The sequence below is a fragment of the Nycticebus coucang genome, chromosome 6 (genome assembly GCF_027406575.1).
Source record: "Nycticebus coucang isolate mNycCou1 chromosome 6, mNycCou1.pri, whole genome shotgun sequence".
Lineage (NCBI taxonomy): Eukaryota > Metazoa > Chordata > Mammalia > Primates > Lorisidae > Nycticebus > Nycticebus coucang.
Window position 1 is genome coordinate 70043957 of NC_069785.1, and position 16567 is coordinate 70060523.

Genomic DNA, 16567 nt, shown 5'->3' on the forward strand with positions numbered 1-16567 from the left:
AAAGACAGAGATTGTCAGCAAGATCCAACTATCCAAGAAATCTCACTTTAAGTGTAGAGACATAGATTAAAATAAAAGGATGAGAAGTAACAAATCTTCCTCATAGAAGAATTATAAATAATTTAAGTAGTTACTTGCCACTCCAAGAAATGGAGCTTAATTCTGTGCCCCACCTCCCTTCCTTGAACATTAGCTGGATTTATTGACTTGCTTCCACATAATGGAGTTTATAAAAGGGAGGAATTCAAAATTTGCAATGTAGAAACTTGGTAAAGCCTACCTTATCCAAAGGACCAAAGTTAATATCACCAGTGGTAATTCATATTGGTATCATGTGCCCCATGATATGATGTGATGAGGAAGGAACTTTATCTTTATGTTATTCTGCCTCAATAACCCACAACCACGGTCTAACTATGATAAAAACATCAGACAACCCAAATTGTAGACATTGTACAAAATATCTGACCAACACTTCTCAAAACTATCAAGATCATGAAACTAAGGAAAGACTGAGAAACTGTCACAGACCAGAGTAGACTAAGGGGACATGATTACTAAATACAATGAGATATTCTGGATCAGATTCTGGAACAATAAAAGGACATTAGTGTAAAACTGGTAAATGTGAAAATGTCTGGAGCTTGATTAATGGTAATGTATCAGTGATGGTAATGAAAGATACTAACATTGGGGGAAACAGAGGGTATACAGGAATGTTCTGTATTATGTTTACAACTTTTCTGTAAATCTAAAATTGTTCCAAAATTAAAAGTAAGTGTATATATATCTATATATATAGATATATATATAATACATACACACATACATACAATAATATATAAAAATAATTTTGAGTCAAAAATAAATGATGGGACTAGGTACCAATTAAATGTAAATTAAAAATTAATAGAAAGGACAAGGATGAAAAAAGATATACCATGCAAATAATAATGAAAAGAAAACTGGATTGGCTCTATTATTATAAGATCAGACAAACAAGACATATTAGCAGAGATAAGGAGATATGTCAATGATAAAAGGGTTAATCCAGTGATTCCTAATGTGTCTGTACTTAACAACAGAGACTTAATAAAATAAGCAAAAATTAATAACAATAGAAAAAATAAACAAATTCATAATTTTAGTTGGAAATTTTAATAGTCTTCTCCCAGTAATCAATAGGACTAGTAAACAAAAAAAAATACCAATATAGGGGTGGTGCCTGTGGCTCAAAGGAGTAGGGCACCAGCCCCATATACCAGAGGTGGTGGGTTCAAACCCGGCCCTGGCCAAGAACTGCAAAAAAAAAAAAGTACCAGTATAGACGACTATAATAGAAAACTATTATAGGCTATTGTAAAATATTAAAATATAGCAGAACACAGAACAGCTGGGCATTGGGGCATATGCCTGTAATCCTAGCTGCTTGGCAGGCTAAAGCAGAAGTATTCCTTGAAGCCAGAAATTTGAGGTCAGCTTGGGCAACATAGTGAAACCCAATCCCCCCCCAAAAAATCCAAAATAAATAAAATGCCCATGGAATGTTTACTCAAATGTACCATATTCTGGACCATAAAACAAATGTTAACAAATGTAAAAGAATTGAAATCTTACAAAGTATGCTCTCTTACTATAACAGAATTAAATTAAAAATGAATTAGAGAAAAATATCTAGAAAATCTTCCAAATATCTGCAAATTAAACAACACACTTCTAAATAAGCTATAAGCCAAAGATGAAATCACAGGGATATTTAAAAAATATTTTGAATGAATGGAAATGACTACACAACATATGAAAATTTGTAGGATGAAGGTAAAGTAGTGCTTAAGAGAAATTTATAGCATTAAATGCTTTTATTAGAAAGGAATAAAGATTTCCAATTAATGATCTAAGCTCCCACCTTAACAAAGATGGGGCATAAGAAAAGAAAATTGCTTATGCCCAAGCAAGCAGAAGAAGGAAATAATAGAGAAAAAAGTAGAAGTCAATGATATTGAAAATAGAAAAAAAAAAAAATAGATACTCAGTGAAACCAAACTCTGTTTCATAGAAAATATCAATAAAATTGACAAACCTCTAGCCAGACTACCCAAGATTTGAAAAGAGAAGGCACAAATAACTAGTATTTGTTAAAGAAGAGATATCGTTACAAATCCTATAAACATTTAAAAAATGATAAAGGCATTGTAAATAACTTGAGCTCATAAATTAGACAACTTATTGGTCTTCCTTGAAAGACCAGTACCACCTGAGCTCACTCAAGAATAAATAGATGATAATCTAATTAATCCTATATTAAGTAAATTGACTCTGTACTTGAAAATCTTATAAGAAAGAAAATATTAGGCCCATATGGCATTACTGGTGAATTCTACCAAATAATTAAGAAAGAAATATTACCAGTTTTACACAAATTCTTCCCAAAAATAGAATAGGAGGAAACACTCCCCAGGACATTTTATGAAGCTACTATCACCCTGATACCACAACCAAAGATTTCAGAAAAAACTATAGCCCAATATGCTTGATGAAAATGGGTATTGAAGTCCTTCACAAAATATTAGCAAATTTAATCCAGTAATTTATATATTTAAAAAGATAATACATCATGATCACGTGAGGTTTATCCTGAGAATACAGGTTTGTTTCAACATTTAAAAACCAGTCAATGTAAGGACATTTGCACTCAAATGTTTATGGAAACTAAATTTACAATTACAAAGATGTGGAAACAATCCAAGTTCCCACCAACCCATGAATGGATAAACTGTGTATATGTATAACATGGAATACCATTCAACCATAAAGAAAAATGGAGATGTCACATCTTTTGTACTTACCTGGAAGGATTTAGAGAACATCCTCCTAAGTAAAGTATCTCAAGAATGGAAAAGCAAGCATCCAAGGTACCCAATAGTAATATGAAACTAGTAGATGAACAACTAAACACCCACATGAGAGAAAAACACATTTAAATTCATGGAGGGAGTATGGTAAACTCTCACCTATCAGGTACAATGTAGGGGTATGTGGCACATCTGCTAAGGGCTCAACTGCAATTTGAACTTTATCTAACAAATGTAAACCATGTAACCTAATTATTTGTACCCTTATATTAATCTGAAATAAAAAATAAAATAAAAACAAATCAATGTATGTAATTATATCAATGGATTGAAGACTGAAAACATATGACCATATCAATTTTTTAAAGCATTCATTTATATTAAAAAACCTTAAGAAAACTAAGAATATAAGGGAATTTACTTGATAAAAGACATATACTGCTAATTTTCTTAATAGTGAAAGACAGCTTTTTCCGTAAGGTCAGGAACAAGGCAAGGATGTTTTCCACTCTCACCACTTCTATTCAACATTGTAGTGAAAGTTCTGGCCCGTGCAGAGATGTATGAAAAAGAAACAAAAGGCATGAAGATTGAGAAGAAAGAAATAAAACACTTCGTAAACAGTATGACACATAGAAAACCTCAACACACACACACACACAAGCTATTAGAACTACTGTATTTTGCTGTGTATAATGTGTACTTTCTTGCCCAAATTTTTGAGGGAAAAATAAGGATATGCATTATACATGGATAGTACTAATTCCATACCTATATAAATATTTTTAATTGTTTTATTTATGCTTATGCATTAAAATTGTTACTCTAGAAAGCAATAATGATATCCTTATGCAAAACAATACCCTGGAATACAGTAATCAATTTTATTGAACTTATCATGAACTTGCAATGAAAGCATTTTCAGCCAACAAAGAGTGAGGTATTGTCTCCACACACTTTAGATGGATGGCAGCAATCTACCTGGTATTTTTACAAAAATTATTGGAAAATCCCTTAGGAAATGTCAAAATGGTTTTCATACACTACAAGCTTTAAGCTAGAAGTTATTAAATATATTCAAGAGCTTCGCACTGAGCTGCCAAGGGCCTCCTCTCCAAGACAATGTCATCAAATTATGGAGGTAACAGGAAGAAAAGCTTCTTCAGATGCCAAGACAAAAGAAGACAATGCAAAGGACGCCTCCAAACAGACCCGAGGTGGAGTAGAAGGTGAAGACCTGGATTCTGGAGCAGCATTAAACAGGGATCTATGCTTCCATCAAGATGATACAAGAAGAGGATAAAAGGATTGCATGAGAAAAAAACATTGATCATTTCTCAGGGACAACTCAATGGTGCTTTAACTTTATAAAGAGAGAAGGTTTGATCATGAGAACATGAACAAAACTTGCCCCAGAACTTCCAGCAGCCTATGAGAATCAAGTCTTGGGATTTTATTCTTATCACTCTTTGAAAGACTTACAACTTGGAGCTTTCCCAAAGCACCAGCATGGATGAGAGCCCACTCTCATTTGATATGTCATCCAAAGAAACTATGGACATAGAATGAGCAAAGACTGTGGCTATAAAAACTAGTGGACATGAGAAATTATCTCACTCCTGTTCTAGCCTGTTATGCAGAGTGGACAAAGCTACCACCTATGATTGTATTTAAAAGAAAAACATTTCCAAAAGAAAGGACTCCAAGTGGAGTTATTGTTGGCCTGCATGTAAAACAATGGGTGAATGAAGAAAGCATGAAAATCTGGTCACAATGGCCTGGAAGATTACTTAAAGGAATAGCTTTGCTTGTTTTCTTTCTTTCTTTCTTTCCTTTTTGAGTATCACTTTGTCACTATTGGTGGAGTGCTCTGGTATCACAGCTCACAGCAACTTCAAACTCTTGGGCTCAAGGGATCCTCTTGCCTCAGCCTACTGAGTAGCTGGGACTGCACCCACCACAATGCTCAGCTATTTTTTAGAGACACAGTCTAGCTCTTGCTCAAGCTAGTCTCGAATCTGTGAGCTCAGGCAATCCACCTGCCTCAGCCTCCCAGAGTGCTAGGATTTACAGGCATGAGCCCAGCCTGATGCTAAAGTTCGTATGGGAAGACAAAGGAATTTCAATAGCCAAAACAATTTTGAAAAAGAAAAACTACATTGGAGGACTCCTGTTCTCTGAATTACTAAAGAGCTATAGTAATCAGGACAATTTGACATTGATATGTAGCAGGGTCTTTAAAAATCCATTCTGGGGCCTCCAGAGCAAGATGGCGGCCGAGTAACAGCTTCCTTGCAACTGGGTACAGTAAGTCCAGGGAAAGAAGACTCCAGGCATCTCTGGCTGGTGGGATCTGCCCAGAAACATCCTTATGGGGACACAGGGAGTCAGCATGAGACTTCTGGACCCCATGAGGAGGACAAAAGCAGTGGAGAACTGGCAAGTGTTTGCGTGTGAGATTGCAAATTGGAAAGGCCTTAACTGTGAGCTGTTTGGGGTTTTTTTTGGACTTGGCACTCAGTTGAACTACCTTGGGAGAACTTGGGCAAGAGTGCAGAGGACTTTAAGCATTGTCTAGGGCCCCAGACTGAGCCTCTGAGCCAGACAGAGCTAATAGTGTTTGGCTGTGGGCCAGGAGGAGCCATTGTAGGAGAACTGCCCAAGCAAGCTCCACCCTTAGGGTCGAAGAGCAAGGATTGGGCAGGAGCAAGTAATCTAGTGACTGAGCAGCCTAAAGGCAGGGACTGAGATGCCTTACATCCTTAGCGCTCAGGGGCATAGAGTGAGACTGGTTTTGGCACACTGGGTAAGTGGATAGCCAGGTCAGGAGTGATCCCAGTGACAAGTGCTTTCCTGGCAAAGCTTCTGCTTAGCCAAGGGTAGCAGTTTAAAGTGCCTTTTAAGCGGGCTGAGGAGAGATTTAGGGTCTCCACCCTGTGGGGGTTGAGAAAGCAGCAGAGGCCTCCAGTCTCCATCTTGTACAGCCATATCAGCATTGTCATTAACATCTCATACCCCAGAAGATCACCTGTTGCCCAGACAATATTCAGCAAGATATATATACTACTTTGTTTTTGGGGGGTTTGTTATTTGTTTTTGTTTTTTTAATTTCAACATTTTCCCTATAGATTTTTCTTTTTTTTTTTTCTTTTCTTTATTCATTTTTCTGGTTTAAATATAATTTTCCATTGTTGCCTTTTTCAACAATTACGACTTCATTTTTTTCTAGTGTTTCTATCCCTATTATTTGGGTTTTTCCCCAATTTTATCCCCTAAAGTTTTCTGTTTGCTTGTTCTGGTTTGATTTATACCATTTTTGTCTTTCCTCTCTACTTAGTGGAGGTGCGGTACTGTGTCCAAACAGGCTAGCTGACCTTAAGGGAACCACCCAACCCGGCACCCCCAGAGGTTGGGGATTTCTAAGGTTTGGTCAAAGTACCCTACAGTACACCTGTATTGCTCCTGTCTCCCTCTTTCTGTGCCTCTCTTCTTTTTGTCAATATTCCCTTTTACCCATCCCCTCTTCCTTCTCTTTTTTCTTTTCTTTTTTTTTTTTCTTTCTTTTTTCCCTTCTTACTCTTCAATCTTCCAATCCTTCTGGTCCTTTACCAAAAGGACTCATTAAAACCCTAGTCCAGAGGCACAGAAACTTAAAGAGCAAGAGGATGTGAAAGGAAAATTAGGGCAAGGAAACAGATGAAAGAAATCAATCATGAGGAAGAATCAGCAGAAAAATCCTGACAACATGAAAAACCAGTCCAGAGCAACCCCGCCAAGGGACCATGAGGTAGCTACTGCAGAGGATTCCATCTACAAAGAAATGTTATAAATGACAGAAAGGGAATTTAGAATACAGATGATGAAAACAATGAAGGAAATGATGGAAACAATGAAGAAAACTGCTAATAAATTGGAAAATAAACAAAAGGAAATCCAAAAACAGAATAAAATAAGAGATGAACGATATGAAGAATATAGAAAGGATATAGCAGAGCTGAAGGAACTGAAGCAGTCAATTAGGGAACTTAAAGATGCAATAAAAAGTATCAACAACAGATTAGACCATGCAGAAGAAGGTTTCTCAGAGGTTTAGGACAAAGCTCTTGAGGTAACTCAGACAGTTAAAGAGGCAGAAAGAAGAGAGAGAAAGCAGAACGTTAACTGACAGAATTGTGGGACTTCTTGAAGCGTTCAAACATAGTAGTGATAGGAATACCAGAAGGGGAAGAAGAATGCTCCGGGGAATGGAAGCCATTCTAGAGAATATTATAAATGAAAATTTCCCAAATATGACCAAAGATTCTGACACACTCCTTTCAGAGGGATATCGGACCCCAGGTTGCCTCAACTCTAACCGAACTTCTCCAAGACACATTATGATGAACCTGTCCAAAGTCAAGACAAAAGAAAAGATTTTTCAAGCTGCCAGGAGTAAGCGCCAGTTGACCTAAAGGGGCAAATCCATCAGGGTGACTGCAGACTTCTCTAATGAAACTTTCCAAGCAAGAAGACAATGGTCATCCACCTTTAATCTACTCAAACAGAAGAATCTCTAGCCCAGAATTCTATATCCTGCTAAGCTAAACTTTAAAATTGATGGAGAAATCAAATCATTTACTGAAATACAAACATTGAGGAAATTCACCACAACAAGAACAGCTCTACAGGAAATACTTCAACCTGTTCTACATACTGACTATCACAATGGATCAAAAGCAAAGTAAGAACTCAGAAATTAAGGAACAGAACCTAACTTCCACACTGATGCAAAAGATAAAACTAGCAATGGACCCACAACAAAATAAGATGAATAGAACACTACCACACTTATCAATTATCTCAATAAATGTTAATGACTTGAATTCCCCAGTGAAGAGGCATAGATTGGCTCAATCCTTGAGCCTCAATTGGCTCAAGGATTAAAAAACACAATTCATCCATTTGCTGTCTGCAGGAAACACACATAGCTTCAAAAGACAAATTAAAACTCTGAGTTAGGGGTTGGAAGACAATTTCTCAGGCAAACAGAATTCAGAAGGAAAGAGGAGTTGCAATCTTATTTTTGGATACATGTGGATTTAAAGCAACTAACGTCAAAAAAGACAAAGATAGTCACTTTATATTGGTTAAGGGAAAAATACAACAAGAAGACATTTCACTTCTAAATATTTATGCACCCAATTTAAATGCTCCCAGATTCTTGAAACAGACCTTACTCAGTCCGAGCAATATGATACCCTATGATAACCATAGTAACAGGGGACTTTAACACTCCTCTTACAGAGCTGGACAGATCCTCTAAACAGAAATTAAACAAAGATACAAGGAACTTAAATGAGACCCAAGAACAACTGTGCTTGATAGATGCATATAGAACACTCCATCCCAAAGATAAAGAATATACATTCTTCTCATTGCCCCACGGAACATTCTACAAAATTGATCATATCCTAGGACACAAAACAAACCTCAACAGAATAAAAAGAGGATGGCGCCTATGGCTCAAGGAGTAGGGTGCTGGCCCCATATCCTGGAAGTGGTAGATTCCAACCCAGCCCCAGCCAAAAACTGCAAAAAAAAAAAAAATGAATCAAAAGAATTGAAATTTTACCTTGTATCTTTTCAGACCTCAAGGCACTAAAGGTGGGACTCAATTCCAACAAAAACGTTCAACCCCACACAAAGGCATGGAAATTAAACAACCTTCTGTTGAATGACAGTTGGGTGCAGGAAGAAATAAAACAGGAAATCATTAACTTCCTTGAGCTTAACAACAATGAAGACACAAGCTACCAAAACCTGTGGAATACTGCAAAAGCAGTATCAGAACCCCCAGTTCTGAAAGGAAAATTTATGACTTTAGATGCCTACATTTGAAAAACAGAAAGAGAGCAAATCAACAAACTCACAAGCCATCTTATGGAATTGGAAAAAAGAAGAACAATCTAAGCCTAAACCCCCCAGAAGAAAAGAAATATCCAAAATTAAATCAGAGATCAATGAAATGTAAAACAAAAGAATCGGGCGGCACCAGTGGCTCAAGGAGTAGGGCGCCGGTCCCATATGCCAGAGGTGGTGGGTTCAAACCTAGCCCTGGCCAAAAACCAAAAAAAAAAAAAAAAAAAAAAAAACAAAAGAATCATTCAGAAAATTAATGAAACGAGGAGCTGGTTTTTTGAAAAAAATAAATGAAATAGATAAAGCTTTGGCCAGACTAACTAGAAATAGAAAGGTAAAATCTCTAGTAACCTCAATCAGAAATGATAAAGGGGAAATAACAACTGATGCCACAGAGATACAAGAGATCATCTCTGAATACTACCAGAAACTCTATGGCCAGAAATTGACAATGTGAAGGAAATGGATCAATATGGAATCACACCCTCTCCCTTAGCTAGAAAGAAATAGAGCTCCCGAACAGACAAATTTCCAGCATTGAGATTAAAGAAACAATAAAAAATCTTCCAACAAAAAAATGCCCTGGTCCGGTTAGGCTTCACACCAGAATTCTATCAAACCTTCAAGAAAGAGCTTATTACTGTACTACAGAAATTATTCTAAAAAATTGAGGAGGAAGGAATCTTCCCTAACACATTCTATGAAGCAAACATCACCCTGATACCAAAGCCAGGAAAAGACCCAACTAAAACGGAGAATTTCAGACCAATTTCACTAATGAATATAGATGCAAAAATTCTCAACAAAATCTTAGCCAATAGATTACAACTTATCTTCAAAAAAGTCATAAATCATGATCAAATAGGTTTCCTCCCAGGGATGCAAGGCTGGTTTAACACATGCAAGTCCATAAACATTATCCACCATATTAACAGAAGCAAAAACAAAGACCATATGATCCTCTCAACAGATGGCAGAAAAAGCATTTGATAAAATCCAGCATCCTTTTCTAATCAGAACACTGAAGAGTATAGGCATACGTGGCACATTTCTGAAACTGATTGAAGCTATCTATGACAAACCCACAGCTAATATTTTACTGGATAAGGTAAAACTGAAAGCTTTTCCTCTTAGAACTGGAACCAGACAAGGTTGTCCTCTGTCACCATTACTATTCAACATAGTGCTGAAAGTTTTAGCCAATACAATTAGGCAAGACAAGGAAATAAAGGGCATCCAAATGGGAGAAGAGGAGGTCAAACTCTCCCTCTTTGCTGATGACATAATCTTATACTTAGAGAACCACAAGACTCTTGGAAGTCATCAAAAAAATACAGTAATGTCACAGGATATAAAATCAATGTCCATAAGTCAGTAGCCTTTATATACGCCAATAACAGTCAAGATGAGAAGCTAATTAAGGACACAACTCCCTTCACCATAGTCTCAAAGAAAATGAAATACCTAGGAATATACCTAACAAAGGAGGTGAAGGACCTCTATAAAGAAAATTATGAAATCCTCAAAAAGGAAATAGCAGAGGATATTAACAAATGGAAGAACATACCATGCTCATGGATGGGAAGAATCAACATTGTTAAAATGTCTATACTTCACAAAGCAATCTACCTATTCAATGCCATCCCTATTAAGATACCAACATCGTACTTTCAAGATTTGGAAAAAATGATTCTACATTTTGTGTGGAACCATGAAAAAACCCTGTATAGGTAGGGCAGTTCTTAGTAATAAAAACAAAGCTGAGGCATCACCATACCAGATTTTAGGTTGTACTACAAAGCCATAGTGGTCAAGACAGCATGGAACTGGCACAAAAATAGAGACATAGACATTTGGAATTGAATAGAAAACCAGGAAATGAAACTAATGTCTTACAACCACCACCTAATCTTTGATAAACCAATCAAGAACATACCTTGGGGGAAAGACTCCCTATTCAAAAAAATGGTGCTGGGAGAACTGGATATCCACATGTAAAAGATTGAAACTGGACCCACACCTTTCTCCACTCACAAAAATTGATTCAAGATGGATAAAAGACTTAAATTTAAGGTATGAAACAATAAAAATCCTCAAAGAAAACATAGGAGAAACACTGGAAGATATTGGCCTGGGGAAAGACTTCATGAAGAAGACTGCCATGGCAATTGCAACAACAACAAAAATAAACAAATGGGACTTCATTAAACTGAAAAGCTTCTGTACAGCTAAGGAGACAACAACCAAAGCAAATAGACAACCTACACAATGGGAAAGGATATTTGCATATTTTGAATCAGAAAAAAGCTTGAAAACTTGGATCTATAGAGAACTCAAATTAATCCACATGAAAAAAGCCAACAATCCCATATATCAATGGGCAAGAGACATGAATAGAACCTTCTCTAAAGAAGACAGATGAATGGCTAACAAACATGAAAAAATGCTCATCATCCCTAATTATTAGAGAAATGCAAATCAAAACCACCCTGAGATACCATCTAACCCCAGTGAGAATGGCCCACATCACAAAATCTCAAAACTGCAGATGCTTGCATGGATGTGTAGAGAAGGGAACATTTTTACACTGCTCGTGGGACTGCAAACTAGTACAACCTTTTTGGAAGGAAGTATGGAGAACCCTTAAAGAACTCAAGCTAGACCTCCCATTTGATCCTGCAGCCCCATACTAGGCATCTACCCAGAAGGAAAAAAATCCTTTTATCATAAGGACATTTGCACTAGACTGTTTATTGCAGCTCAATTTACAATCGCCAAAATGTGGAAACAGTCTAAATGCCCACAAATCCAGGAATGGATTAACAAGCTGTGGTATATGTACACTATGGAATACTATTCAGCCATTAAAAAAATGGAGACTTTACGTCCTTTGTATTAACCTGGATGGAAGTGGAAGACATTATTCTTAGTAGAGCATCACAAGAATGGAGAAGCATGACTCCTATGTAGTCAATTTTGATATGAGGACAATTGACAATTAATGACCCAGTGTGGGGGGGGGGGAAGGGGAGAGCAGAGAGAAGAGGAGGAAGGGGTGGGGAAAGGAAAAACAGACAGAGGGAAGGAGCGAGGGGAGTGGGGTTTTGGTGTGCATCACACCTTTGGGGGGCAAAACACGATGTAAGAGGGACTTTACCTAACAAATACAATCAGTGTAACCTGGTTTCTCGTACCCTCAATGAATCCCCAACAATAAAAAAAAATCCAAAGTAATTTGTCTTTTGTTTCCTCTGCATGTAATTTCTTTTTATCTTTGGTGTTCTATTAGTTCACTCTGATGTGCCTAGCTAAATATGCCTTTTAATTTATCCTGCAATATACTGGGATTCTTGAATCAATAGACTTTCATCATTTCTGGGTGGTTATCATCCATTACTTATATGCATTTAATAGAAAATAAGAACAATTGATAATAAGTGATCTAAGCTTAGTGAAACTCAATAAAATACAAAAAGGAAAAGCAGTAAGCTAGAAAACTAACAGCAGACATTAATAAAATTTAAAAAATTAAAATACGAGCAGGCACTGTGGCTCATGCCTATAATCCTAGCACTCTGGGAGGCCAAGGTAGATGGATTGCCCGAGCTCAGGAATTGGAGACCAGCCTAAAAATAGCTGAGGTGTTGTGGTGGGTGCCTGGAGTCACAGCTACTTGGGAAGCTGCGGTAAGAGAATCATTTCAGCCCAAGAGTTTGAAGTTGCTATGAGCTGTTATGCCACAGCACTCTAAAGAGGGTGACAAAGTAAGACTGTCTCAAAAATAAAAATTTTTTTAAAAATCCAAGAGTATTCAGAACTGGCTTTTTGAAAAGAATAACAAAATATGCAAATCTTTAGCAATAATGATAAAGAAAAGAGAAGGCACAAGTAATCTTAAAATGAAAAAAGATGAATAAATATAGATGTAGTCAAATTTTTAAAAATTATAGTGTGGTAACTTTATCCCAATACCTTTTAAGAAATGAAATGAACATTTTCCTAGAAAAATTTAAATTGCCAAAATTAACTCAACAAAAAAATAGCAAACTTAGAGAAAACAATATCTTATTTTGAATTGGTAGTCAAAATATCTGTCTTAAATATACATAAACTTGTGCACACATGCCTGTGCTGAAGCACACACAAATATACCAGAGAACAAAAGGCCTCAAGCCTTTTATAGATGAGTTTTACCAACTTTAAAGCATCAGTTGACTCTTATTTTTTACTATTCCATGGGGGGAAAAAAAAGAAGGAAAGCTTATCAATTGATTTTTATGAAGCTACTACAACTTTGGTACCAATGTTGAGAAAAGATAATATAATGAAAAAAATACATATAGATCAATTTCACTTAGGAATGTAGAGGCAAAAATTCTAAATAAGTGTTAGGAAGGCTTTTTTATTTTCATCATAATCAAGGAAGAATGTAGGAAAGATTCAACATTTAAGAAATCTAGCAATATATTAATTTGCTAGAAAGAAATACCCCATGATTGTTTCAATATATACCAAAAGAAAAAAAATTCAATACTATTCAACACTAATGATAAGGAGAAACCCACTGGGTGGAGTACAGAAGAAAAATTTTCTAAACATGGTTACTTTTATCAACTAAAACCTCAGAGCATTAATTGTTTTTTGCAGGGAAACTTTTGAAACATTCCATTTCTATTCTCCATTAAAAGCACAGAGTTCAAGGAAGATCACTATTGCAGCCCTCGCACAAGCAATGAGACAAAGAATGGAAGGAAGAAGGAAGGTGGTGGGGAAGAAGGGAAACAGGTAGTATCAGTCAAGAATGCATGAAGCTGCACATACCAGAAAATGACCAAGGGCTTAAACAATGAGGCGTTTGTCTCATGCACAAGAAATTGGGAAGAAAGGATGTGATGACTGGGGATGGTGGTATTGATCTGCAGAGTTGTCTTCTTTCTGCTTCATCCTCTTGCTTGCCACCTCGTGGTGGTAAGATAGCTCCTGCAGATCTGGACCCTACATATGCATTCCAGGCAGGAGGGAAGAAGAAAACAGTCTCTTCCCAGTAGCCTCCGGATGAACTTTCCCATACATCTCACTGGTCATGTGGTCACTGTTAGCTATAAGGAATGCTGGGACAGTGAATGTTTTGGGATAGTTAGAATTAGCTTTAGGATTAGTGATGTACTAGAAACTCAGTATGACAAGCTATGCTTAGTCTAATCCATTCATGAAAATTCTGTTCTTCGTTGGATATTCACTATATTTAATATTGGAGACATACTAAAAAATTTATTGTTTCTCTTAAATTAAAATTTAACTGCATGTCCTTTATTTTTCACTTTTTATTTTTGCTAAATCTGAGAACTTTAGGAATTGGGCATATTGTCACCCTGAAAAAATTTGGGTTCTAAAATGAGCAAGGAAGAAAGGGGAATGGCTCCTTGGTGGGCAGTTGTTAATAGCTGCCACAAAAGCATACAAGGTTGTCCAGAAAGAAAAGGTGGGGTTTTTTTCCTGACATGAACTCTGGCAAAATTTATCATATAGATTTTTCTAGCAGAGAAATTTAATAGCAAAATAGGCAGTGCCTTAGGATATAGTTTTGTTAAAGATGCAGACACATCCTTCAAATGCTTTTGTCTCACAAAATTCAAGGTTTCATAAAGTGATAACTTAGTGGTAGCATTTCTGAAGGCAACTGAGAAGATTCCTTAAAATACAGTTAACTGTGGATTAGCCGTGTCATATTATAAATCTTTGAGATCTTCATCCTACCAAATTGTATTAAAATTTTACTAAAATCCTTTAAAAGTTATGCTCACTTGAAAACTTCTCAGCTGCTATTTTGTTTCAATATAGAGATTTAGCCATAAATTTAACCTGTAGGAACCTAAAAAATAAACAAAAAGTATACCAAGTATGCCAACAAAAGCAAAAACAAGTTTTACTCGTTAATCTGTAATTCAAAGCAGCCTGGGAGCTTTGGGAATTCACATTCTGGGAGCAGAACATGAATTTACCTTCAGAAATGGGAGAGTGAAGTCCAAGGTGGATACCAGAGCAGGAGAGTATAGAAGTCAAGGCAAAAACTTATAGGCTTCAAATGAGGCCTTCATACATTACCACACACTGGCTAAGGGAGAGTAAAGACTGCACCAGATACGGAGAGTTGTTGCCAGAAGCCAGGGAAAACTGGCTGTAAAACTGGGTTGATCAGATGCAACAAACAAATCTTTTTGTGAAGGTAAGTTTCAGTGCTAAGGCTCTGCAATTCTTCCTCCTTTTTCAAAGATGGCTGAAGATATTCCTTGTAGCCCACTTGAGGCAATCTGAAAGAAGTGAGTCCTCAAAGTGAGAGTCTAAATTATGTATTGATATCCTTTACTAGTGTGCTGGTTGTGATCAATATCTATCAATTCCTTCTAAGACTGTGGTTATAGAATGAGTGACAGAAGTGGGGATTGAGTTGGGGAATTGAATGAAAAGAAGCCTCACTTCTTTTATTCAATTAACTATTTAAATAAAATTATTTGTTTCTTTCTTGGAAAGAGTACTGTATGAATTTTTCTCTCCTGAGAATGTCAAACTTGGGCTATTTTTAAAGGGCAGTCAGGGTTGCTTCCAGGCAACAGGAGAAGTGTGGTGAGAAAGTATCATCTAGGTCCACTCTCTATGGACTAGGTGTGTTCTCCAAAAGTTGTTACCTACAGATTTCATTAATTTACAACAATAATCTTTACAGTGCTTTTCATTTGCATCACTTCCCCAAGTCATTTAAGTTTTTTAGACTCATCTTCGTAATGGCTACACAATAGAATAATCTATCATATGTAGCTGTATTAATTACCTGTACATGAACTTGGGAATCTGATTATTCAGAGAAATCTTACAGTGAAACATTTTATAAAGCAAATATTATTCTAATTTGCCTGCTTTTAAAATTTGCCTTTTCATCTAGACAATGGGCACAGGCAGGCTGACTTTGTATTCTGATGGAACTGTGGCCTGTCCATGCTTTTGGCTTTCCCTTTGAAGTCAGCGATCACATAGGTTTCATTAAATAGATACAGGAAAGAGTGATAGTGAGCATATAGCTGGTGACAAAGCTATTTGAATTTCAAGGTGCAAACCCAATAGCATCTATCCAATGACTCAGCCTCTCCTGGAAAGGTAACACTGCACCACCTCCACCCACAGTGCCTCTTGCTGTACCTCAGAAACCACAGCAGCCTCCGGCAGAAGTGAAGGTCATCTCTCCCAAGAAACAAGGATCAAAGGTATTTGTATTTCTAATTACAGGAAGAAAATTGTTCTTATTTACAGAATTGTCTATGAGATTTTTGGTGATACACACATTGTAGTGTTGTACCTTTCACATAGAAATAAGTGCTATTTCAGGTGCTGCTGGGATGCATTGGATTTTAAGGCAGATAGGAGCTTATTGTACAAGGCATCTATACCACAGCCTTATCAGTGGGGTTTTAAAAAATTAAATCATCTCGCATCATTGTGAGATTAGCTAAATGACTGGATCAGTCTATGTTGCTAGCTGGTCAGAAGTCCAGAAATCCAGGATATAACGTCTATTGCTTTATATCTAAATTTGCGTTGTGTAGAATATGTTACTATGAGATTCTACTGAATTCCATTTGTTTTAACCATATGAAAAGGCAAAGCTAAAAAGGCAAGATCTCCAACTTTGCACAGAGTACCTTAATGAAGAAGAGAAGATATTTGTATTCTTTAATATTAGTACCTCACAGTACAACATAGGTGATTCATCTCACAGATATTCCTGTAGTTTGAAGATGCAGGACTTTTACAGCTTGATTTCC

The 16567-nt window shown here is 36.6% G+C and overlaps 1 protein-coding gene across 2 annotated transcripts in view; it reads left to right on the forward strand.

The window, feature by feature from the left end:
• IQCH (IQ motif containing H) overlaps positions 1 to 16567 on the forward strand; it is a 296182-nt gene that overhangs the window by 132107 nt on the left and 147508 nt on the right. For both annotated transcript variants that reach the window (XM_053596183.1, XM_053596184.1), the window contains one exon: positions 15930 to 16009. In XM_053596183.1, coding sequence (XP_053452158.1) covers positions 15930 to 16009 — 80 coding nt within the window. The remainder of the gene's footprint in view (positions 1 to 15929; positions 16010 to 16567) is intronic.